Source organism: Sciurus carolinensis, chromosome 2 (genome assembly GCF_902686445.1).
Source record: "Sciurus carolinensis chromosome 2, mSciCar1.2, whole genome shotgun sequence".
Taxonomy (NCBI): domain Eukaryota; kingdom Metazoa; phylum Chordata; class Mammalia; order Rodentia; family Sciuridae; genus Sciurus; species Sciurus carolinensis.
The window spans coordinates 192,406,512-192,431,564 of record NC_062214.1 but is presented as its reverse complement, the minus strand read 5'-3'; the positions used below and the strand labels follow the sequence as shown (position 1 = coordinate 192,431,564).

The 25,053-nt window shown below is 38.1% G+C and overlaps 1 protein-coding gene across 2 annotated transcripts in view; it reads right to left on the bottom strand.

The window, feature by feature from the left end:
* Positions 1-8,945: 8,945 nt before the first annotated feature.
* Positions 8,946-25,053, bottom strand: part of Vrk1 (VRK serine/threonine kinase 1) — a 78,500-nt gene continuing 62,392 nt past the window's right edge. Inside the window, exons 12-14 of one of the 2 annotated variants that reach the window (XM_047542011.1) lie at positions 13,446-13,545; positions 12,252-12,321; positions 8,946-9,142 (exon numbers count right to left, since the gene is read on the bottom strand). In XM_047542011.1, coding sequence (XP_047397967.1) covers positions 12,269-12,321; positions 13,446-13,545 — 153 coding nt within the window. In that variant the 3' untranslated portion in view covers positions 8,946-9,142; positions 12,252-12,268. The remainder of the gene's footprint in view (positions 9,143-12,251; positions 12,322-13,445; positions 13,546-25,053) is intronic. The other variant, XM_047542012.1, reaches the window with a different exon arrangement.

Sequence of the window (25,053 nt, the reverse complement as noted above, 5' to 3'; positions counted from 1 at the left end):
TCTGATTAGCCGTCAGAATTGACGTCAGAATTAGCCGTCAGAGACTGTATCCAATAAATCGCAACATAGGAGCAACAGGAACTTCAATTCTCATTCTCTCTCTCTCTCTCTCTCCTCTCCTCTTCTCTCTCTCTCTCTCTCTTTCTCTCCTCTCTCTCTCTCTCTCTCTCTCTCTCTCTCTCTCTCTCTCTCTCTCTCTCTCTCTCTCTCTCTCTCTCTCTCTCTCTCCTATTATTTTTTATTTTGGGCGCCTTGTTTCAGAGGTTTTGCCCCTGCTTGGCTGGCTCAAGTTCGAAACACCATGGCTGCAGGGTGTGACGGAGAGAGACGCAGACTGGCAGAGTGCAGGGCCACAGACTCAGCGACCTACTTCCTACAGCCACGCCCGGCTGCCTGAGCTTGCCATCCAGGGGTCACTCATCACAGGGACTGGTCCACTGAGAAGACCACCGATCTCGCGGTCCAATCTTTTCACCTCCAAACGTTCCTGCATGGCCTGACACGTGAGCTCTTTGGGAGTGAACAGGACTGGAAAAAGTTAATTTTCTCAAGATTCTTTTGGTTTTTAACACCATATAGTAATTTTCTACCCAGATCCCTTGGAGAGCCATGATCTTCAGTATAAGATCTTTCACGATTTACCATTATCCCTTTTGATTTTTGCATCCTGTACCACGTATATTGAAAAAACAACTTTCCTAAAGATGAGTTAAAAACGAGGTAGGAGTAGGTGAGGGCTAACACACGGCCCTTATCAGTGGACGAGCAGGGCCTCTTCCAAGCCTAGCAGTGATTCCTGCTTCAGTCTCAGAGAAGCCATCAAGCTTGACCTCTTAGAGAGTCTGCGACCTGATTTCCAAAGTCAGTTCTATTTTTATCAAAGGCCAATTAGTTACACATACATTTTTAATAATGTATTAATTTCACTGCATACAATCTAGCAGTGAATTAAATGGACTCTTTTGTCCTTTTCCATCAGCTTCTGGCATAGAACACAAATCACCAGAGCCTTCCTGCATTTTTGGCCCTTTGTTAAGACACGTGAAGCCCTGTCCCTACCTTCCTCAGGGAAGCCTACTCTGGCTGACAGTGCCACAGGACAGAGGTTGCAGAAGTAAATGGGGATGGAAGATCCTGTGTCACTGTGGGCTACTCAATCTATTTCCAATGGAAATACAATGTAATGAGTGTTTGGGTTTCTCTAGAATGGGCTCCACACAGGTGCTGTCTGCCAAGTGGCCTTCTGTGAGGAAGACACTTCAGGCGAGGCTGAGGCGGTTCTGGGGATGAGGGGCAGCTAACTGGGAGAAGGGCCAAATCCAGGAAGATGAACACTCAGACCTGTGGGGCACTGTAGAATTGTAGGGTTAAATGACAAGTCCCAGGTATCTCCTGGATGTGCCAGCGAGGGACATGATTTAGAGTGGTTGCTGTTTTCTGTATATTTTGAAGCAGAGAATGATCCATTTCAAGGCAGGACGGTGGCACAAATGGGGCCCTCCATGGAGGGAGCCGGTTGAGACTCAGCTGAGCCAGGTGGCGGGCCTTCTTCACCTTCCAGTTTCGCTCCACATCTTCATTCCCAGGGTTCTGTCGGTTCGAAGATGAAGTGTACACGGCACACACCCTGTGCCCATCTGATCTCCTGACAGTCTGTATCACAAATCATCAAAGTGTGTGAATCTGGGCTTTTTTGAAAGTGGACACCTGACCCGGTGTCCTAATTTGGAGGGAGGAGGACTCAGCACAGCAACTGAACTCCTGGTAAACTGACTTCCCTTTGGTGGGGGATGTCAGACTGGGCTTCTGGATTCAGCCCTAACAATGGGGACTATCAATTAGGCAACGAGCGCTCTGAGCCCATGTGCTGGCTCTGCTACAGTTTTTTTCTAATGTCTGGCAGAATGTTTTACAAACTGAACCCAGCAAGACTACAATCCAACCAGAAGGTGCCTCAGATGGTTTCGCTAATAATTTTGATCAGCCGAAATGGAGAAAAACATCATTTCAATTATTCACTTTTCAAAAACCGTCAATTTTAATTTGGAATATTAAAGGCCTCTTTCTTCCTCCCTTTATCACCATCAACCAAATAAAACCAAACCCGAAAGCACCCTCAGAGAAAGGAAGAGGGGCGGGCAGTGCTGGCTGAGTTTGGCAGCAGGCTAAAAATCCTTCCACCTGCATTTGCCTCTGTGAGGCTGGTTCTGCCTGTGTGTAACTTTGTGGAAGGAAAGGAAGTAGGTTCCTTTAGGAACTTGTGGGAGGCTGGCACTGCCACTGCTGCAGAGATGCAAGTGCGAGCCACCATATATTGGCTTTTGTTTTAATAGCCTTTTAACCAACTTTGTTAATGGACTGAATGCAATTTAGATATGGAACTTGGCTAAAACGTAGCTTCAATTGGCTATTAAAATTTAAGAGCCAACTAAGATAGCTAATTACAAAAAAAGCCCCAGTGATAATGCTAAGCAGAATTAGTAATAGCAAATGACAGTCTGTCTAGTCTTATTCCCATAGGGAAAGAAACTCTTAACTGAGAAGTCAACCAGACAATGTGCAGCGAACCTAATTGCATTACTGGTATTATGGCATACAAATCTGGCAGCTCGCTGGGACAAAACCGGGAGGAAAGTCTGTCAAACTCGAGTCAGAAAGCAACTGACCCTCCTACATAGCGGTTAGAGCAGATTCCGGGTATTTTATTTTTACGGAGTTGATGGGCAAACACTCTCTTACTGAGGAACATTCCTATAAAGGCTGAGTGGGGACGAAAGGACGAGGAGGGAGGAAGCAGACCTTCCAAAATGCACACTGTTCAAGGCTTCACCTGACAGACTCGGATTCCTTTGGATATTTAGGTCTAAAAGAGGACAATTAATATCTGACTGCTAAAAAGTTGAGCTTAAAGGGAAAACATTCTGCTCCTTCGCTTCATTACAGATGCCCTCATCATGGCGTGGCGGTGCTGCCCGGCTTTCCTGTGAAGATTTAGCGTGTATGGTGGCCACTTTGAATCGAGGTACTGGAGTCTTTAACATTCCCTCGTCAAGTGTCTCCCTGCTGTGCCTGTAAATGTCAGTCCAGTTTTTTCACGGCTGTGCGCACAGATTAGAAACAGCAGGAGAGCGGGGAGCATGACTACAATACCAGTAAGGACACTTGTCTTCCTGGCACAGCTCAAGTGATTCTTGGAATGCAGGACCCTGCTGTTTTCTAATATTTACACACAACTGGAGTCATCAAGAGCAGTAAATGCAGTCTAACGGCAGCTCGGCTTCTTTTGTGTTAGGGACTTTACATTCAAATAGGGATATCAACAATAACATAAGAAAAAAATCTCCTGTCTTAAAAGTTTCATATTTCCCCTCAAATTTGTCACTAAAGGACCAACCGGGTATTATCATGACTGTTCACTTAGCTTGACCCTCCCTTCCCAACACTTTCTGTGTGCATCACACAGTTCACTGGGAACAGCAGGTGTTTGGGATTCTTGACCTCAAATTGTGTTTTTGTAGACTGTGGTTTCTCTGACCTCCAGAGGAACAGACTGGGCTTTGGAAACCATTTTGATGTCATTTCAGTCACCTGTGCTTTCTGAACATTTTGACTGACACATCTAAGACTTATTTTGGGACTGCAGCACCCAGAACACAGATGGCTTCTTTCAAAAGCCTGGTTCGAAACTCAGAAAAAGGGAACTCACCGCAACTGTGTGAACATCTTAAGAAATGTCCAAATGACCCTTCTTTAAATTAGAAAGGGTTGGGTAAACTATGTATTTTTGTCACAAGCTTTTAGATATCTGCCAAGGATTGTACCTGAAACTTGGGCTGGGGGCTAGGGTAGTACGACACAGGGCAAGGTCCATACCTTTGCAACTCAGTGTCAAGCAGAGCAGGGTGTGCACATTTCCCCAGTTGAATGGACTCCTGTTAGTCCCAAAATATCCTACACCAGTTACCGTAATAAATGAAGACAAGAGAACCAAGTGCGGGTGGGCTGCATGTGGAGAATGTGAGAAGTCTCTGTAAGGATCTTTAAGACACACCTCTGCGTACCATCCCTGCCTCTCAGGCATCTCCCCCACCTTTCAAACACCGCCCGGGACTCAGTCCACAGTCAGCCCCAAGTGTGCAGTGGACACTGGCAAAAAGCTTTCTGGTGCTAGGGCCCAGTTACCTCTAAACAAGATCAAGAAGTAAACTATGACCCTCTGCTTCCTTCACAGGCAACCTAACAGAATCAGGATGCACTTCGCCATCCTAACTCTCCCCATGGTCACTGTCCTAGGATTGCCCGGTCCTCGGGTTTTCCTCCACTCTTGTAAGCACTAGCCCATGTGGGCCCTTTATGAGGAAAGCTGGAGGAAGTGTGTTGAGCCTCTCAGATCTGAGAATCATACCAAGGACTACCATGAACTTCTGTACTCACTTTTGGTCAGGGTCAGAGAAAATATTAAGCACAGCAATTTTCCCATTTTTAAAGAAACTTGCCCAAGTGTTACAAGGTGCTTGTTTTACACACCTGTAATCACTTTTCACTACTGTTCACCTCACCCACCCCCCTGCTCTAAATTCACTCCTCCAACTTCCTGCTTTTGTACTGTATAGGCACAAGCATTATCTCACAGATTACCTTCACTTGTATTTCTGATATTTCAGAATACCATTCTAATTAACACCGAATTTATCTAAGTCAAAAAGAGAAAAATCTTTTTGAAGGCGACTTGCCACTGTTCACTGTAAGAATTTACAGGTAACTTCATGACAAACCAAACTACAAAAATTCGAAAATGTTATTTATCAGAAGCAAAAAGCTACACTGTCATAATGAAATTCCCCACTCTATGTATAAACACACCCATGGTACAGTGGGAATGCATTTTATCTGTGTAACAACACACAAGTGATAGGGCTGTCTGAACCATCTGGATGATGGTACACTGCAGAGAATTAAAGAGTCATGAGGCTGTATTTTTTCTTTTAAATGTGTGTTTAATATTTTGGTACTGGGAACTGAACTTGGGGGCACTTAACCACTGGGCCACATCTCCAGTCCGATTATTATTATTATTATTATTATTATTAACTTGTGAGACAGGATGTAAGTTGCTTAGGGCATTGCTAAGTTTCTAAGGCTGGCCTTGAACCTGCAATCCTCCTGCTCAATGAATGAGGGGGTTCCAGAATAACCTGTGAACCTTTAAAAAATTTCAAAATTTTATCCTTGCAACTACTAAACTATGAAAATTTATGCAGGCTTGAAACTGGGCTAGGAATAACCTAGCCAAAGGGCAAGAGTATCATTTTTATAGTAGTGCTGAGACCACAAGTGAATTTCTTCTTTCATTTTGATTTCTGCTAATGAAGTTTGGACAATAAATAATAAAGTAAAAGGCCTTAGTTAAATCAGTGTGGTACTGGTCTAATGAAATGACACTGTCCAGAAACAGACCCTGGTAGAATTCAGGATGAACACAGCAGGCACCACCAGCCAGCACGCAGGAGGGTGGGGCAGATGGTGTATTCGACAAATGGTACTGCAGTACTGGTTTGCTCGTTTGGAAAAACAAACCATGTGAACCTTACCTCATGGCATACACACCAATATAAATTCCACATAGGCTGCAAAATTTAGAATGATTAAAACAAAAAGATGATTAAAAAGTCTCATAAATATTCCTGATTTCAAGACAGAAAACATTGTGGCAGAAATTATGATGAAAAGATTGATAGATTAAAGCCAAAAACTAATCTTTATAAAAACAAAAACCATATCCAAAAATAGAAAAAAGTCAGCAATAGGGCAAAGGGTTAATTAAGATCATTATCATATAAACAATATATACAAACACAACATAGAAAAAATAGAATGACCAATAACACAAATAGTCATTCAGGTTCACTAGAAATCTAACAAAAGATATCTTATCAAACAAAAAAATAATAATGTTTTAGTTTGAGCTGGTACAACAAATTCTCAGATTTGGTGGTTTAAACAACAGACATTCCTTCCTTGCAGTTCTAGAGGCGGGGAAGTCTAAGATCAAAGTACCAGCAGATTTATTCTTGAGGAGGGCCTTATCCTGGTTTTTGCAGATGGCCATGTGTTGGAGAGAGATCATCTGTCTTCTGCCTCTTACAAGGGCACTAATCCCTAGAAGGGCGCTACCCTCTTACCATCATACCAGGAATCAGCCTTCAACATGAATTTGGGGAGGACATGAACATTCAGTCCACAGCACTCCAGTTTAACTGATAGACTCTTATAAAAATAATTTGATAACATGTATCCACTTCAGTCTTTGACCCAGTGGTTCATTTTTCTAAATCTAAGGAAATATTTATACATGTTGACAAAGATTTCTACCCAATTTTGTTCAAGAATATTATTTATAATATATCAACAATGAGAATAATTTCAATGTTCAATATTAGGGAACCAGTCAAGAAAGCAGCATAAATTCATGAGGAAAAAAAAAAAAAAAACAAGAACATAGAAGTTATATTCATGAAGCATCTGTAACTACATGGAAAACATTTGAAGTTATTTTTAAAAATCAGAGTATTAGGTTTTACATAAAGTATTTAAAGTAGATAAAGTATACAGAAAAGTTTATAAGAAAATGTGTCAAAATACAACACTAACAGTGGTTGCTTGTGGGAGGCAGTATGTCTGTGTTGCCTTCTGATACTTGTCTATATGTTTTAAACATTCTACAACCACAGTCTGTTAACACACCACAATAATCAGAACAGAGCACTGAAAATAGGATTTTAAAGAAGAATATAGTGCTCAATAGTGTATAGACTATACAAACAAATTATTTATACTTTCATCACTATTGTTATGGAACGTGGGTGTTTAGATGCACATTTAATTAAGTCAAAGAAATAATCAGAGTTTTATAGCTCTGCTTTACTAGCATTTTGTCTTCAGAAATCATAGTGGAAGAACACCAAGATGGTACTTTACACTAGGGTTTAGTAAGTTACCAAAGATTTATCAGTTGCTTTCTAAAATACAGAGTACACATAAATCCTACTGTGTGAAAGACAAGAGTCTGGAACAGGTGTTGACCCTCAACAGACTAGAAAACCTCAGCTCACTAAGGAGACAAGACAATGGCAGAGAAGTCCAGGACACGACACAGTCACAATAGGTTAGAGGACAGAGGCTGAACTTTGAGGATGAACGAAGATAGCATATCCACTCTGTTCAGACTGGAAAGAAAATAAAAACAATGGAGGAGGAGCAGGAGGAATAATAATAATAATAATTAATAATAATAATTACAGAACTGAAAGGGCAAGGAAAAAAAAGCACAACGTTGAACACCAAGTAAGTTGCCTGACCACATCTTAAAAACACAGGGTGAAGGAAAAGCAGTGCAGGTGGGAATGAAAGAGGAGCAGCACAGGGCTACGGCTGACAGATCCAACTGGCTAGCAGGGGTAGTCGTTTTGCATTAACTTCTGTAGCCCTGCCAATACAGTAACATTCGAGAAAATGTCAGCACTTGTTTAAAACAATATGTGATGAAATATTTGTTTTCTTAATATTTAACCAACACGTTTTGCTGTTTTTGTGTTCTGAAAAAAAAAAAAAAAAAAAGAAGAAGGCGGCTAAGGCATATATACAAAAACACATCACACACATTTTATCCTATTTTAAGCATCAATGTGTTTAAAACAGAACTTGAGAGTTGATTTAGGTGTTACAAATAAACTTGGGCCCCTAACACTGAACAGTACTAAAATCCAACATTCCACAGAAAGCAGGACTCCCTGCCCAAAATTTAATTCTCTCTTCCGTAAGGACACATAACTAACTTTGGGAAGCATTAAAAAATTGATCTGAAAAAAATGTGCAGATCTGTTTTGCATTTTAGAATATCTGCCATTAGAGTGGCAAATACGTCACATGACAACTGAACGTCCACGCTGGAGAACCAAGTTACAGTCTTAGTGTTGGTTCAGTTTCTCAAACTTGGTACAACCTTGACAATTCTTGGTATGCCACACCCCACCTGTATCATTACAGATTTGATGTTTCCACATCAATTCACTTTTTAAAAACTCAAATATCTACTTTAGGTTCTAGTCCTAAGCTGTAGAAAAAAATCAACATCTTAATGGGCCAGGAATCTTTTAACATTTAAATGACTGTCCACACACTACTTAAAAACACTGCATGCTGCCAAAGATAAGGTGTTCCACTCACTAGAAAACAGGTCCAATCCCAATTTTCTAACAAAGTAAATTTTGAGAAATTACCTTGGAATTGCTCAAAAATGTTAAAATTCTGAGGGTTTGTTCCCAAGACAATATTCTACACCTTAAAATCTCTAATCACTGAAACTTTACAGTGATTGGTTTAATGTACAAATATCATTTGCTACAAAAATAAAACTTGTAAGAAAATCATCCCCTGTGAATGAACCTATCTGGTACACAGGACTTCCTTAAGGCAGCCAGGCTCTACACGATCTGTGACAGGGCCCACACGTGATCATTTACCACCTGTTTTGTCAGGCGGTTTGCATACTCACACCATTCTTCTATAATTTCCAAATATGCGCCATTTTCTCTCTCATAATACACTGTGCCTACTGCACATTTTTATATTCCTTGCCCTTGTGTGCACCTCCTGTCTCATACAGCAGGTGCTCAATAAACACTTATGGAGAACAACAAAACCAATAAAACCAAACCTTACCACCACAAAAATCTGTATATTTATACCAAGCAAATGAGACCTTTAATTTAAGTTTTCCTTAAAAATGAAAACTCTGACAAACATTCCCGTCCACTTTGGGAAATGCATGATGATCAGAAAAATGCATTTTCTTTCATGTACTACAGAACATCATACACACACAGACTGGGATAGCTTAAAGAGTATAACCTGAAGATTTTGGAATTTCATAAATTAGTCTTTAATAAATTGCACAAAGAGTTCATTTTAATTAAAAAAGTTTGTTTTTCAAAGACATAGGTATTTAATTATTATTCCCACCCCTCAACCCTCACATGAAAATAAAACTTAAAACAGAAAAGGAGAAAAAGTCAAATGAAAAGAAGAAAAGCTGGTCCAGTGCATTCAATTTACTTCTGGACTTTCTTTCTGGTTCTTGAACCTTGAAGAGAAATCAGAGAAATTCAAATCACTAATTTATGTATGGTAAAGAACAGACATACAAATACTTCTCTACCCACTGCTATTAATATTCTAAAATCTAATCAACTGACGGTTTCTAGATGAAATCTCCACAGAAGGTACAATTCATAACATCATGAAAATTTTAGGAAATTATGTCAATTCTTTAAATATATCAAAAATATGCTAACAAAGTCTACTCACATAAGAACTCTTCTACTGATAAAAACATATCCAACTTAACACCAGTACTGAAATATTTCTCCCCAAAATTTAAAATGTAAACTACAGCAACAAATACCCACTGCCTAGGCGTAAGTAAAGAGGCATGGCAGGAAAGCAGGGACTTTGGGTTTTAAATCTTTACCTGTGTCTTCAAGCACCAGACTAGGTTAGAATAAAAACCTTTCCCACTGGGAATCACACAGCCCAGTCAAGGGGTCTCCTAGACAAGCACTGAGTTCAGTGCTGGTCTAAGTCTCCTGTAACAATCTCCAGCCACCATGCCCTCCATCCCAGCCGGAGAGCGGCATCAGGAGGCTGTGCTACAGCCTGACCACATTGCCTCGTGCCGCCATTTCCCTCCCATGCCTCCTGCTTCCCCCTGCCAGGACACAGCAGTGGCACCAGAGCGAGGCACAGCCTGGCAGTCCCTGATTCATCAGTGAATGCTTTAAGCAGCAAAGAGATCTGCATTTCTTTTCTGAAAAAGACACAACATATTCTAGTCTGGGACAAAATTTCTACCATATATGTATAATAATTATTTCTAAAGGTTTTCTTACTATGGGTTTATTAACTTACTTAACTGGAAGATCAATTTAAAAAGTAACATTTGTTACTTTTCCAAGTTATAGTTTCTCTTCAATTACCATACATTCCAATTATAGCAAGCTTTATATTTATATGAATTATTTTTTTCCTGACACTCATAATAGTTTGATTTAAAAACTTTAGTTTTTTTTTCTTAAATTTTTGTGATACAGTCTTCTATTAAAATTATACTACAGATTTTTAGATTTGTATTTCAAGAATTTTGAAGTTAATTCTACATCGAAAATTGGAAGTGTTCTGGTTATGAGATTGACAAAGTGGGATATCACAAAATCAAGGTCAACTGATTAATCAATACTATAATAGCACCTCCCTTTCCATAAATTTTAAATCTATGGGCATGTTATAAAGAACAATGGTACAGCTATATTCAAACAGCAGTATTCTCATTAATGCCCTAATTTGACATTTTGCTCTTAAATATTGCTGCTTACCTGCTTCCGTCTAAAGTTCTCCCTGCAACTCAAAATGCTATTGCCTCCCCAAATTTATTATGTAATTAGTATGAAGTACCTTGGAGACTCTGCTGTATTATTAATTCAACATTTTCCCTAATAATCAATTCTGATTGTTGTAGAAAAGTCTGTGTTCTTGTCTCTTTAATTTAAAAATTAATCATTTTCATAATACACTATTACTAACAACATATCATAAGACCTGTGTAAAATCTAGTACTTGAAAAGTAACATGTATAAGTTTGGAATACTCTTCTATAATTTTATAATGCAGATAGCAAAAAAAGAAGCAGGGAACTTCTTTGCAGGGTGCCTTTAAAAACATCTATTTCTTGACCAGTCATCCCTTCCTGAAAAACCTCAGTAATGGATAAAAATCCATGATAATTCAAAAGTAACACCAACAAGAGAAGTCTCCATTTATGAACAGGAGGGACATAGTATACTAGTCATAAATATCATGCCTACATTAACTAATTTTTAGTACAATTCTAAAATATTGGCATGGTTTTGAAATGCCAGAATATGCACTCTTTTTTTAAGGTTTATCATTTTGTAAGGGGGGAAATTACTTGCAGCAAATAACCAAATTTTCTCAATTGGTAAAAATTATGCCTTGCATAAAAATAAAAGGATTAGAGGCCTCTGTTCTTCTTGAAAACCACCCCAACACCCCTCTCTTTCTCTGAGAAAGCCCCCACAATGCCCGTGTGGAAAGCTTTCAGAATGCGTTCTTACACAATGGACCCCCAGCTATTCAAAATGAGCTTAGGTGTATCAAGAAAATTATACATGTTTTTAAAATGGTCTAAATAGATATTAAAGGAAAGTTGCTCCCATTTTGCTAGGCACAGCATTCTGAAAGATCACACAGTGAGAAAAATCTCTTACCATATTGTAAACCATAAATTGTGTTTGAAAATAAAATTGTTAATGAAGAAACTGACATTTCTAAAGCTGCTGTTAGAGGTAACTATTCTTGAAACACGACACAAAATCTTACAGCCCTAAAACACAAAATTCACTGAATTGTATTATTTATTACTTTAAAAATTTCTAAAAATTCAGACTTACTCCTTCAAGTTACTTTAAACTGAGAACGAACACACACACACACACACACACACACTTATTTATTTATATGAGTCTGTGGCTTCTCTTTTTATTTTTGCTCAAAAGCAGTAACATTTTACCATTCCAGATAATATTTCTCTTAAATGAATATTTTTACAGTAAAATATCTTAACTAGCCTTGCACTTTAGGGGAAAAATGAATTACAATGGGAAAATAAAAAAACATTTAAATAAAGCAATTCAGAGCTTATATGAATAAGGGGGAATTTGATCATTTTTTATCATCTTAAGTTACAGCACAAAATCTGAACTGCTCTCTTTAAATTATCTATGAATCTACTCTTTTCTCATTAATAACATAAAAATATTAATATATTATTTTCTTATTAGAAAAACCATGAGTGTGAAATCCTTACAGTAAAATTTCAAGCACTAAAAACATTTTTCATAGTTATACTAGAATTTAAAATCACTTATCTATCAAAACAAATACCTCTGGTGCTCATTAAACGAAGTTCAGGTAACAATGGCCTGCAGGCGGTTAAGAGAGCCTGAGTCTTCCCACGCACAGCTGTGACTCGGCCTGAGACTTAAGAAGGCAGCAGCCTTAACTAGAACAACGCACCTTTCCTAAACCAAAACCACCAGTTTTAAAATGTAAGGAATTTTAAAAGTAAGCATATCACTCCATCTTTATCGATGCTCCTTAACTTTGTTCCCACTCACTGTCATAGCTGCTGCTTCTAGCCTCTGGCTGAGACAGGCTTCCATATTGCTCCTTGGGACGCCTCACTTCCTAGTAACAAAATGAACAAGACAGGGGAGGAGGAGGGAAAACAGTAGCGAATAGCAAGAAAAAAGGGACTACTTCAAAACCTTTATAGCCTCCAGAGTGAAGTTGTACACACCTCCTCAGATCCCTCATGGTTCTCAGCAAATACAGATATGCTATATGCACACCATATAATGAAGAAAATGTTAAAAAAAAAAAATCAGGACAAAGATGACTCTGAAAGTTGAATACTTTGCTTTCCATACACAGACACCAGGGAAACTGTCAATGGGAAGGTAAAATCCATCAACTGCCTTGACTCAATGGGGCATTTACATGGTAACAAATTTTTTTACCAAAAATAAGCCTTTGCATTAGAAATCAAGAAATACCCAGGACCAACAAAATAATAAACAAAAGGTAGTGAGACAGGAGAGAAATCTTGGAAAAGTTTTTGTGGGCATAACTCTCTTCTCCCTGACTCAGGCAAACATCTCTCCTGAAACCTGGAGCACACTGACTGAACATAAGAGACAAAGTCCACCCATAGCTGCTGCCTCTGTGAATGTCATTTCTCTAAGTTTCCATTATCAGAAGTGCCTTTAGCCCAGTTTATCAGTCATCTAAGAAATGACTTTAGACCTTGCCTTTTGCTTCAAGTGCTTTGAAAGGTGACGATGTGCTTCTTCCTTGCCTCCTAAGAGAGAGTTGGCAGGCTTCACGGGGGCTAGCCAGGCAACTCAGCAAGAAGTCTCAGGGGTGGTAAGCCAGCACTGACTCCTGACCTTCACTATCCTCTCCAGTTATGTGGATCAGTGGGAGGGAGTGGAAGTTATTGGTCAGAGAGCCAAGAGTTCTGGTCTCCAACTCATGCCTTTCACAACTGCTCTGTCGTTTAATTGCTCCATGTCTTTGGCTCCAAATCGGCAAAATAAGGATAGCTCCCAGTCCCACCTTCATGACCAATGAAGAGTAAATAAGATGATGTGTGCACAGAAGACACTGTGATATGTGCTATGCAAATATCAGATTTCTATATTTTATAGTAAAATAAAACTGTTATAAAACCAAATGATTAACCTTTCATCTAGTGGAAGGAAACGCAGTGGGTGCCTAATATTGAAGGTATGCAAAACTGTTCAACTTACGGGTTTGTGTGGCCTCCTCTGTCTGTATATTTGAGCACTCCACATCTTCCATATCTTCAACACTAGATTCTGTGCTTTCCTCCATTTCTTTCTTTCTCTTCTAACATATAAAAATAGAGAGAGAAATGCAGTCTGATGATCAAACCAGTAAATATACAAACCTACCACAGATGAGTATGTACATGAAAGTTTATCAGGTGACACTGGCAAAACACATGGGAAGACTCTTCATAAGTTCAGGGTAGTGGTTACCTAACGGAAGGAATGGAAAATGGAACAAAATGGGAGTGAGAGAGCTTCCAACTACACAGTCAGTCGGGATGGTGGACATTCTTGTTCTATTCACCTCTAAGTTTTCATAGTTCATAGAGTTCGGATTAAAAGCTATGTTTTGACCATAAGGTTGATCAAAGAAGCTCTCTTCCAAAACGAAACGTTTTACAAACTTGCTGTCACCACTTAGATCAGATATTCATGCTGTGGTGGGGGTGGGGGCTGGAAGGGAAGGGTATCTACTTGAAAAATGGAAGAATACATACCTTACCTCACCACATTATGTCGGTGGTTACACAACGTAACACTGGTGATAAAATTCTATTCATGAACCAATAAAGACAAACTTCTAATAAATTCTTCTTTTTTAGAGCACTTTTTACTAAAAGTTTAAGAAAGAAGGCCCTACCCTTTACTGTGAATGAACAACCTTAAAAGTATAAAGTTTTAGTCCTAAACTCTAAAAAACCACTGTACTCTCCATTCTCCTTTCAGGCCTTTCCTCCTCCTAGACGCCTTCCAAGTTGAGTGTTACCCAGGAGTGTCACCATCCATTCTTCCCAAATGTTCATCCAATTTCCTCTTACTACATTCTATCATTAAAATGTGTTTAACTAGTCCAGTCCTATGTCAAGTTTTTAAATTACTTAATATCTCTCTATATAATTAACAAGGGACATCTGTCACTGAGTATAAAATCTTTGTATTTTTTATAACTTTATCCCATGTAGTTTCAAATTTAAATGTGTAAAAATCCGAATTTTAATTCAAAGTTTCTCTAGGTTACCTAAAATAAGTTTGTACCATTTAGGAAACCATCTGATAAGTCGCAGATTTCACAGAATCACAATACAACAGAATGCCCTCACTTATATTTCCTAACAATTAATATGAAGTTAGGCTCCGTCTCAGAGCATCCCTTGCTGCGGGCCATTTTCTGTATTGCTATAAAAGAAGATAATACCTGCTGACAGCACATTGTTCTTTCTCTTAATGGCAACAGTAGGTTCTTTTCCACAGAGAACTACTTGAGGAAGCCAAACTCTATTCAAGCTACATCATCTTAAATCCCTCAAATGGTCAGAATGGTTATTACCTAGGTATTACAATTAATCCCACTGTTTCAAAACATGCTTAAGGTGGCTGTGGAAAAAGATTAGAACTCAGAGATACCCACCGTGTCCTAAAGAAAATTCTTCACAGATACAAAAACAACTTGACTAAGTCTTTAAATTTTAAAAGGCATTCATTCTGCAGATTTCTATATGGACGTATTGCTTCTCAAAAATAGCTGTAAGAGTGGCTATAACTTCACATAACTGATGAGAGAAGGGGAGAGTGCCTTACATCTTTCTTTTCCAAAGTGTTGCTTCATGATTACCATCTAAACCCTGCTGGGCTGAACAGATTGGTTCGATAATTACATACAATAACTGCAGTGGGCAGGTAACCCTCGGCTGGCACAGGGCAGCTCCCCCGTGAGAACTTCCATATGCAAGCTGCACTGATGGAGTGCATTAGGTGCATCCTGCCTGCCGGTGCACAGGCCTGATTAACGCCAGCCAAGACTCCAAGGTTAGCATGTCAGCAGATTTGTGATGCATTAGGCAGGAATAAACACAGACACTTTTGTTCGTTCAGACCAAAATTAAGGAGGAATATTGCAGTACTATATTGCTTTCCACACAGGAGAGAATGCATTTTCCAGTTTGGGGAGGGTAGATTTTTAAATGCTCATTATAAAGGGAGCTATCCAATATTTTCTACCCAAGAACCGAGAGCATTCATCTTATTTTCAAGCCTATTTAATAAAAAGGAGCTTTCTTAATCTCCATGCACAGGTAAATTACATAGGAATGAAAATCAGACAGTATTCAACTAACAAAAGGAACACCTGTGCTTCAAGAATGAATCTACATTTTGGCCAGGTATCTCCTGCCCAAGTTTTTTGACAACATATGTAGTTGCAATAGTAAGGGCTAATGGTCAAAAGACCAACTGAGCAGGCAAAACAAAGTTCTAAGTTTAATAGTATTTAAGTATGTTATTCATTTTGTAAGGCAATGAGTAAAATTCCAAAGAATCTGCTGCCAGCTTTCTTCTGAGTATCTCCAAATGCCTCCTTTTATGATGTGTCATCGTGCTTAGGCTTCAGGTGGTATACAATGTTGTTCCCTTCAAACAGAAGAACGGCTTCACAAAGTGACTATGCCAATCTCTGATTCTGTCATTCTACACCAGGCCTCACAGGTACTTTTACTTGCATTTACAAATGAAACCAAAATATTATATGATACAGAAGAATTGCTTACAAAATACACTCAGAATAGAGTATTTGGGGAACCATATCTTTAAAAATTAGGTTTATTTCAAAGTATATTATCATACATATTATGCATTAAATGTCTGAGTATACAGATATTCTAAGCTAAAATTTAGTTAATTGGAAGCTTCTCACTTCCCATTTAGAAACAGGAAGAGAAATCAGCTAAATGAATCTGGACTATAATGTACTGATGGTCTCAACACTGACTGGAGACTAATAAAGCTGTTTCAATGGAAAAGAGACCAAAAATCTTTAAGGGAAAACCACAGACCAATTCTCTGCTTCACAAGTCAAGCACCAAAAGATCATCTCCAGATGCTCCAGATGCAGTCTCCAGGACCCACAGCTACATCCAAAAGAGACGGAGTGCCCTGGTGGTGGTGTTGGGATTCCCTTCCCTTATTATAAAAGTCATACATGTTTATTTTAAAAAGAGAATTGATGTTTTTAAAGGTTTGGTACTGCACATGTGTTAAAGAACTCTGAATACAAATGATGTGACTGCTCTCATCGCTTAATCTTATTTGATTAAGGCCACTTGAAGTCATCATGCAAATAAATACAATTTACAAATTACTACTATATTCCTTAATAACAACTAAAATGGGCTATTCATTACTCAAAAGTATCTGAAAACAATGAAAAAACAGGATATACTTTCAACGAAGGGAAAGCAAATTCATGTTTTACATCACAGTGTTTACAACTAGAGGATTTAGTTAAAGCCCACTAGACACACAGGAAAAACTGACAATGGGGAAAGAAGAAAGCCAAGAGGAATCTGCTCAGTTTCTTGGTGGTGGCAAAAAGACTAGAACTCAGAGCTCCCTATCCTTTCTACAGAACTATGCTGCCTCCCTATGTGACTTTTTAGTATGAAGCAATAGTTTCTCGTTGTTACTTTAATGCATTTTTCCAAAAAGTTATAGTGCACAGATGTGTGTACTTTCTGGAGATGATCTTCACACCCCTCTGTATTTTCTTCCTTCTCTGTATGGCTCTTCCAGGGCAAATGTTTTCCTCATTTTTCTAACCCTTGCTGAGCTCAGCACAATGTTTGACCCATAAGTAACTATGGATCTGTACCCACAGAGCAACTAGTCAACTAGTGTTTTAATAAAGAGATGATTTCAATATCTTACCCTGAATTTCACAAAAACTGTTATTATTGGAATGAACATTAAAAATTACAGATATATTGTAAGAAAATGCATGAAAAGGTCAAATATAATTATAAGAAATAAAAAGATGGTAGGCAGGTTAGAAAATAAGTGGCTTATAAAGGACATGTAAATTTAAAGAATAAACATATTATGCTAGAAAGCATTGAAGTGTTTTGCTATTTTGAAAGTGAGCTCAAGGATGAAGACTGTAATATTAGGATTTTCTTCCAAAATAGTACTGACCTTCTGAACAGAGGCAAAGAGTACAATGTAATCCAACTTACATAAAATTTCACTCTGTGATCAATCCATATGTAAATGAACCAATACATGGCTTCACAGTCAACCCTTGATTTTGTTTCATTTGTTGTTTACTTACATTTAAATCTTCTTCCTGTCAACACTTCTAGTTATCTACATTGGAGGTGGGAAAAGAAAATGTAACTCAAGTACTGTGCTAACTATTAACAGGTCCAGGGGAAAGAGTTTAGTACTTGAAGTAATAAAAATACTTGAACTTCAAAGTTTAGAATATCAATGTTCTTTATTAGCTCAAGCTATCTCGCTCTTCAATACCATGAAGAATTTACTATAATTATCTGAAAATTGTGCACCAAAAATTACCACTAAGTGTTATGAGTGCAGCTAAAAATACAAATGCATTTGTAAAGTCTGTCAGAACAAGTGAATGAGAAGACATGTGGGTGGCTGTCCCTCATGGACAACATACTGGTTAGTAGAAGCACTGCTTTCACACTCAGTCATAACTTCTTCTCTTAACCTCTTCTCTTAAGACCGACCTGTGTCCTCTAGCTTGGCCAACTGAGGAACCAGAGAAAGCTGCTTTAGAGTCTCTGACACTTGTTCCGGTGTTAACACAAGCTGAGAAAATGCATGACCTACAGGAGTGAGCCAGGCAGGAGAATGTACTCTCTTCAAAATTTCATATAATAGCACCTGCAACCTAGAAAGATCAGCAGCACTTCTGAAAACAGTAAATTCAACTTCTTGGCAAAAACGGCCTTTTCAAATCATGAGGACCATGCAACTTCAACATGAGCAAACTTGTAGCTGTTTCCAGAGATTCAATAAATCAAGCTCTAGAAGATTAATTTGTAAGTCTATCTTCTACTATGTCAGAATCAACAGAACATTTCTTCATTCATCACACCACTGATGTCAAAAACTTTGAGTAAAGTTAAGATGTTTTAAGGACAACTTATGGAGAAAGGCAAATGGCTAGTTAGCTATGTCCTCATTACCTTTAAGATTTTATGCTTAAAACCAAGTACTTGGAGAGACTGGTGTGGGGGGGTGGGGGGGTTTAAGTACCTTGAGCTTCTATGACCAAAAACAAACAACCAAAAAAAAACAGTGCTATAGAACAAATATGAATGTAGAGAGTAACATTGTATGACCCTGGGCTAAGTCACCTGGCCTCTTCTGAGTTTTAGCTTCATCATTTGGAACAGGTGTACCTCACATGGAAGCTACAAAGGAAATATAACCCTTGCTAAGCTTAGCATAATGTCTGACACATAAATACCTAAGTATATTTTAAGAATACACATAATAATTAAGTCCTCACAGTATAGAGTACTACGCAAATGTTCAGTAATAACCTACAGTTACCAGTACCAAGTCCTCTGAAGAATTCCCAAAATAAGAATTAAAAACACAAGATGTTGATAGCTAAACCAAGGAGGATAATATTTATATAGGAAAATACTTCAAGGGAAACTAAAATAGTATATGGTAGTGGGGAATTTAAATGATCTCAAGTCATTTGTGAATAAGATTCTTACAAAACATAAGGTTATATTAGAATTACTATTAAAAAGACTGCCTGGTCTTCCTTCAATAAACCCACCTCTCCCCAACTCCTAATCCTTAAACACACAGGCAGAAGATTGCAGACAGAAAATCTGATGGTCAGGAGCCCCCTGTATTTTGTCAGCTGCTAGTATCCTTTAACAATCAACAGCTTTAGGGGAAACTCACTGAATTTGACACATACTTTTAACTTAAGTAAGATGGAGCTAAATTTTAAGAGTCTATTTCACAGTAATCACCATCTTGTCTTTCACTGCAAAATCAATCTTACCAATTCATACTCATTTACTATCTAAAATGATCTATATAAAACATATGGTCACCAAGCAAAAGGTAAGCTGGGCTTCATTCACATGTGCCTGATACATACTTCATAAACTGGACCTTTGAAGACATACAAATTTAGTTCTAAAGATGGTGTTAAGAGATTCAAGTGAAAACACTCCATGTGTTATTTTCTTATCATCAAGAAACCAGAAAGATGAGAAAACTTAAATCATGGGTGAAATAATAGTACCACAGTAATAATATAGTTAACATTTACTAATCACCTGTTCAGTGTCTGCCATTGCTCTAAGCACTTAGGACATCTCTTCTAATCCTCATAACAATACAAGCAAGATGGAAAACATTATCTACACACACACACACACACACACACACACACACACACACACTTAAAATTCATCCCTTATTAAAAATAAAAGCACAGAAACATTTAACGTTTCCTAAGAACTGGTCATAGTATCAAAGAAACATGGATTCACCTTATATTGAGCACATCTTATAGGTATTCCCTTCATTACTTCAAAATAAATTCCCCCTGGGAAAAATTCAATGCATTTGTATGATACCAATTTCTTTCTGTATCTCTTATAGCAAGATACTTACATACACAAAGATCAAAACAGGCGTGTGTATATCATCACTTTCACAGAAAAAGTGGTCCACGAGGCTGATAAGTGCTACTATTAAATGGCCAACATCTGCTATGCACTTTACAGAAGAACTGCTTACATAGGAGGTAGAATACAGACTCTCAGATTTTGATTTGCAGTGCTTGTCCACACAATGGAAATGTCACACAGGAAACTTTTAAAACTTCCTAAGGCTGGGGTCCCATCCTTAGATTTTGATTGATTGATCTGGGTAGTGCAGGTCAGGTAGTAAGTGGGATATTTAAAAGCTCCCAGATAGTTAAAAGCCCTAATATGCAACCCCAGGTGACACCCACTGCCTTGCAAAGGTCTGCCTTGGAATAACCTGAGGTTCTTGTAAAGGCACTCCCAGGCTAGACCAAGAAACAAGAAAAGCAGGGAGACCTAACACTCAGAACACAAACTGCCTGGCCACAAGTCTCTCATCCCCTGAAGTGGCTAGCAACAGTCATCTGTAATGAAAACTACATTAAACTTACAGGTTAACAGGCATTCCAATTTGGGCAGAAGAATGCAGTACTAAAACTATGAACAAATATGAACAAACAACAGATTGACAAAATCTCAGGGAATTCAAAAAAATCAAAAAAGATACTGAATTCAAAGAGAAGAACTAATCCCTATGCCAAGAGGCAATATAAAAGGTTTACAATTGCTATTCTCAAAAGAGACTTAGACCATTACACCAATGGAACAATAAGCTGACATGCAAAGAAAATAAGTTTCCTTAAAACATGACTGAAAGAGAAGTTGGGAATGTAGCTCAGTGGTAGAGTGCTTGCCTAGCATTCTTGAGGACACAGGACAGAGCTTCGATACCGCAAAGGAAAACAACATATGACTGAAAACGGAATGGATGAAATGAGTGAGCTAAAGGAAGCCCACAGACCCACCCAGAACAATGTTAAGGACAGAAAAGAAAAATCTGTAGAAGAGAGATGTGGAGAAAAGAGCTAGCTTCTAGAGTTCCCAGGCTCCTCCAGCAGGAGGTCCTGGGAAGCAGAAGGGAGATGAAAGAAAAGGAAGCACACGAATATATGCCAAGTTCAAGTTTATTAAGAGTTAAAGACGGGTATTAACTGTTTAGACATGAAGGGTCCACCAGGTATCAGGAAAGATAACTTTAAAAACAAAATACAACACACACTTACTGTGGTAAAATGCAGAACGTTGAGACAGAAAACAAAGAGTTTCAACACTAGAAACAGCAGCAATTAAGTAAGAAACAAAAACAACAAAACTGGATGCTAGAATACACAAAGTAATTTCTTCAAATTAAGAACTTTCTACACGGTCAAATAACTCAACTAGAACAAAATACAGACAGGATTCAAAAAGTTTACCACTCAAAAGTTCTTTTAAAAACCTTACCTAAACACAGACTTTGAAAACTGAATCCAAGGGAAGGGACATAACAAGAAGAAAGATGGTAATAAAAATATCGTTAGACTCATTAACTAATGATACAGGGTGTACAAAAGAAAAAAACGAACTAAAATCTCAGACAACTTTAATATGAGAGATGGTTTGTGAGGAGATAAGAGAATTCACTCTTGTGGGAAAAAGATACACATTCTAATTAACTCTAAATGTTCACACACAAGTTAAAATGTGTTAAAAATATGAGTAGGGACATTTGGGGGATAAGATTTCACAGCTTCCTCCCACCTAAAACCTGAAGAATGCGCCCAAAATAAACACTAAATATTTCGGAAATATTTCAGCTACAAGCATAAGTGGCAGAGATCCACACCACAACCTTTTTGAAGGTGATGCAGGTAGTTTGCCAGAGCCTTCCAGGAAGTATGGGAAACAGTGTGAGTGAACACCATTCTCAAATTGTCCACCACTGACTCTCAATTAGAAGGCAAAAGTCAGCCAGCTTGGAAAACAAGACTTTTTGAAAAGCTCCCTGAAATAAGGAGATGCTCCCTACTCCCACAGACCCACCAAGAGCCAAGACCTGAGATTCTGCTTCCTCCCTCACTGGAAAGAAGCCTGGCTAAAGAAGGCAAAATAATTGAAACTGTAGGCTAATCATCTTCAACAATCATCAGGGAATCATCAGGTAACAAAAAGAAAAAGAAAAAGAGAACTAAAGCCATGAGAAGATATGGTCAATAAAGGCTTTTGCTGTGTATCACTAAAAATGTCTCAAAATTTTGCCTCTTCTAGCTAGGAAGAGAATGGAAGCAACTAGGGGTGGGCGGACCAAACAGTTTGGCTACGGCTCAACAGGATCCTCCTCAAACACACACCCTTAGGCAAATAAAACACACTAAGAATACTGAGCCCTCAAATCTAAACTGTGAGGGAAAAAAAAAAGTCTCATAAGATGGGAAAGTCAAAGATTAACAAATACGATAACCTGGCAAATCCAGATAAAACTATGCCTGCTTAATATGAATAAGATCAAGAGAAAAAGCATGCCAAGGAAGTCAGAGCACCAAAGGACAAAAAGAAGTACCTCTAACATGCAAACGTCTACTGAAGACTCCACTATGAAAGAAAATGTCACCCTCCAAAAGGAAGAAAAGTTTATAAAATGCACCAAAAGCTAAAAAATATATATTTAAAGAATGAGGAAATGACTTATTAAAAAAGGAAAACAGAGGGATAACAGGAAACTGCAGAGTGGAAAAAACAACATCATCATCTCAGTACCCACATGTTGGAAACAGGAAGAACAGCGAACACGGCGGCATGGAATGACACGAAGGAAAGCCTTGAAATAATCCCAGAAACTCAGAAGAAACAATTAAGCTGTTAGAAGAAAACAGAGATGGGACAATGCATATGATGCCTACAAACACAGAAAACTATAAATGAAAAAACATCTAAATAAAGATGCGGGTCATCCACATTTACAGAAGAGAGCATTACTGCTGGATGGGGAAGTACATGCCTGTGCTCTCACCCACTCAGGAGGCTGAGGCAGGAGGACCACAAGTTAAAGACCAGCCTAGGCTACTCAGCAAGACCCTGTCTCAAAAAATGAAAAGGGCTTGAGGATGTGGCTTAGCAGTAAAACACCCCTGGGTTCCATCCCCAGTTCTGTGTGAGCACACACACACTTTCACACATACACACCCAAAATAATATTATAAAGATGACAGTTCTTCCCAAATTTGATCTATGGTCATAATCTGATCCTAAAATTCATCTGTAAATGCAAAGGGACCGAGAATGGCAAAGATGATCTTAGAGAAGAACAACGAAGTTAGAGGACTTACACCAGCAGATGTAATCATGAAGACAGCAGTTCAAACAAGCAACAGTACTACTACAAAAACACAATAAGTAGGCTCACGTACAGAAGAGGGCATCCAGAAGTAAACCCAACACCTACAGCCACCTGAGAGCCCATTGCAGTGGTCTTTTGGATAAGTGGTGCAGGCTGGGGGATGGAAGAGATGTACATTAACTCATACTATGCATAAAAATCAATTTCTGTTAAATTACAGACCTAAATGTGATGAATAAAATTTCCTGAAGATAACAATTATCTTCATGATCTTAAGGTAGACTTCCACTAAGTAGAATACAAAAAGCACTAAACAAAAAGACTGATTAACTAAGTCATTAAAATGAAAAACTTCTATTTATCAAAATGTACCATATTAAAAAAATAAAAAGATAAACCACATACTAAAAGATGGTACTGTACATGTAGTGCATACATACAACATACCTGACTTTGGCAAATAAAGAAAAATTTTTAAAGAGGAAAAGAATTGCAATGCATTTTACCAAAAAAAGGATAAAAAAGGCCAGTGAGCATAAGAAAAAGTGCCCGAAAATCAATATTCTTCAATGAGATTAACTTAAAACCATACAAAAATCAGTACACACTCACTAAAATGGGTAAAATGAAGTATAATGCTACAGCTTGTGTCAGTGAGCAACTGGAACCTCACAAAACTGCTGATGGGAGTATAAACTGAGATAGTGGCTTTGGAAAACTGCTTGGCAGGATCCACTAAAGCTGAACATAAATAAACCCTATGCCTCAGTAATCCACTACAAATACACCCAATGTGAAATACATATACATGTTTCCCAAAATAAATTATAATAATGTTTGTTTTAAGTTGGCTTTTGTGTCACTTGACCAAAATACCCAATAAGAACAACTTAGGGAAGGAAAAGTTTATTACTGGCTCATGTCTCAGTCCAGATGGCTGACTCACCTGCTCTGGGCCCAAGGTGAGGCAGAAAACTGCACAGCTCATGGTGGAGTCAGAAAGCAAGTGGGGGATGAGGTCCTCAGGCAGGTGGGCAGGAAAGATGCACACTTTGAGAACACAACCCCCATGAGCCAACTAGGACAGACAGATTAGGTTATAGTTCTCATGATCTAATGATTTTACCTCTGAATGATCCTGCATTAACAGCTTTGTGGAATACCTCACATTCAAACCGTAACAATGTTTCTAACAGCATTATTGCAATTACTCAAAACTAGATACAATTCTAACATCTATCAGTACTAGGAGGGTATCAGTACTAGTTTTAGTAACAGTCATAATGGAGTATTAGACAACACAAAAACCAAACTTTTCTTACATGCAAAAGCAAGAAAATTCAAACATACAACTAAATAAAAAGACAAAAGAACCCATGCTATAGGATATCACTATGAATTTATTTTAAAATGGCAAAATTAGTTTTGATAAGGATATATAGCTTGATATTGGTGATGTTTAAATGTGTATGTTCACTCTGTAAAGCTCACATTTCACTCTCATTTGTGCACTTTTCTGTACATATGCAATAATCTCACATAAAATTTTAAGGGAAAAAAAGGTACTTGATAAATTTCAGTTAAATAAGAAGAGGTTCAAAATAACTCAATATTAGATCTATAGAAAATAACTGTTGGTAAATACTGAATCCACTTAAATATAGAGCCACAATCAAACCATCAGAAAACAGACATGCATCAACAATTTAACTTTTCACAATTCAAATATGCTTAATCTCTATTAATATACCCTGTCAAAAGAGCTGATAGAGGGTATATTTGGAGAAATCTGACTTAAACTGCAGGGTATGTGGTATAAACACTATATGAA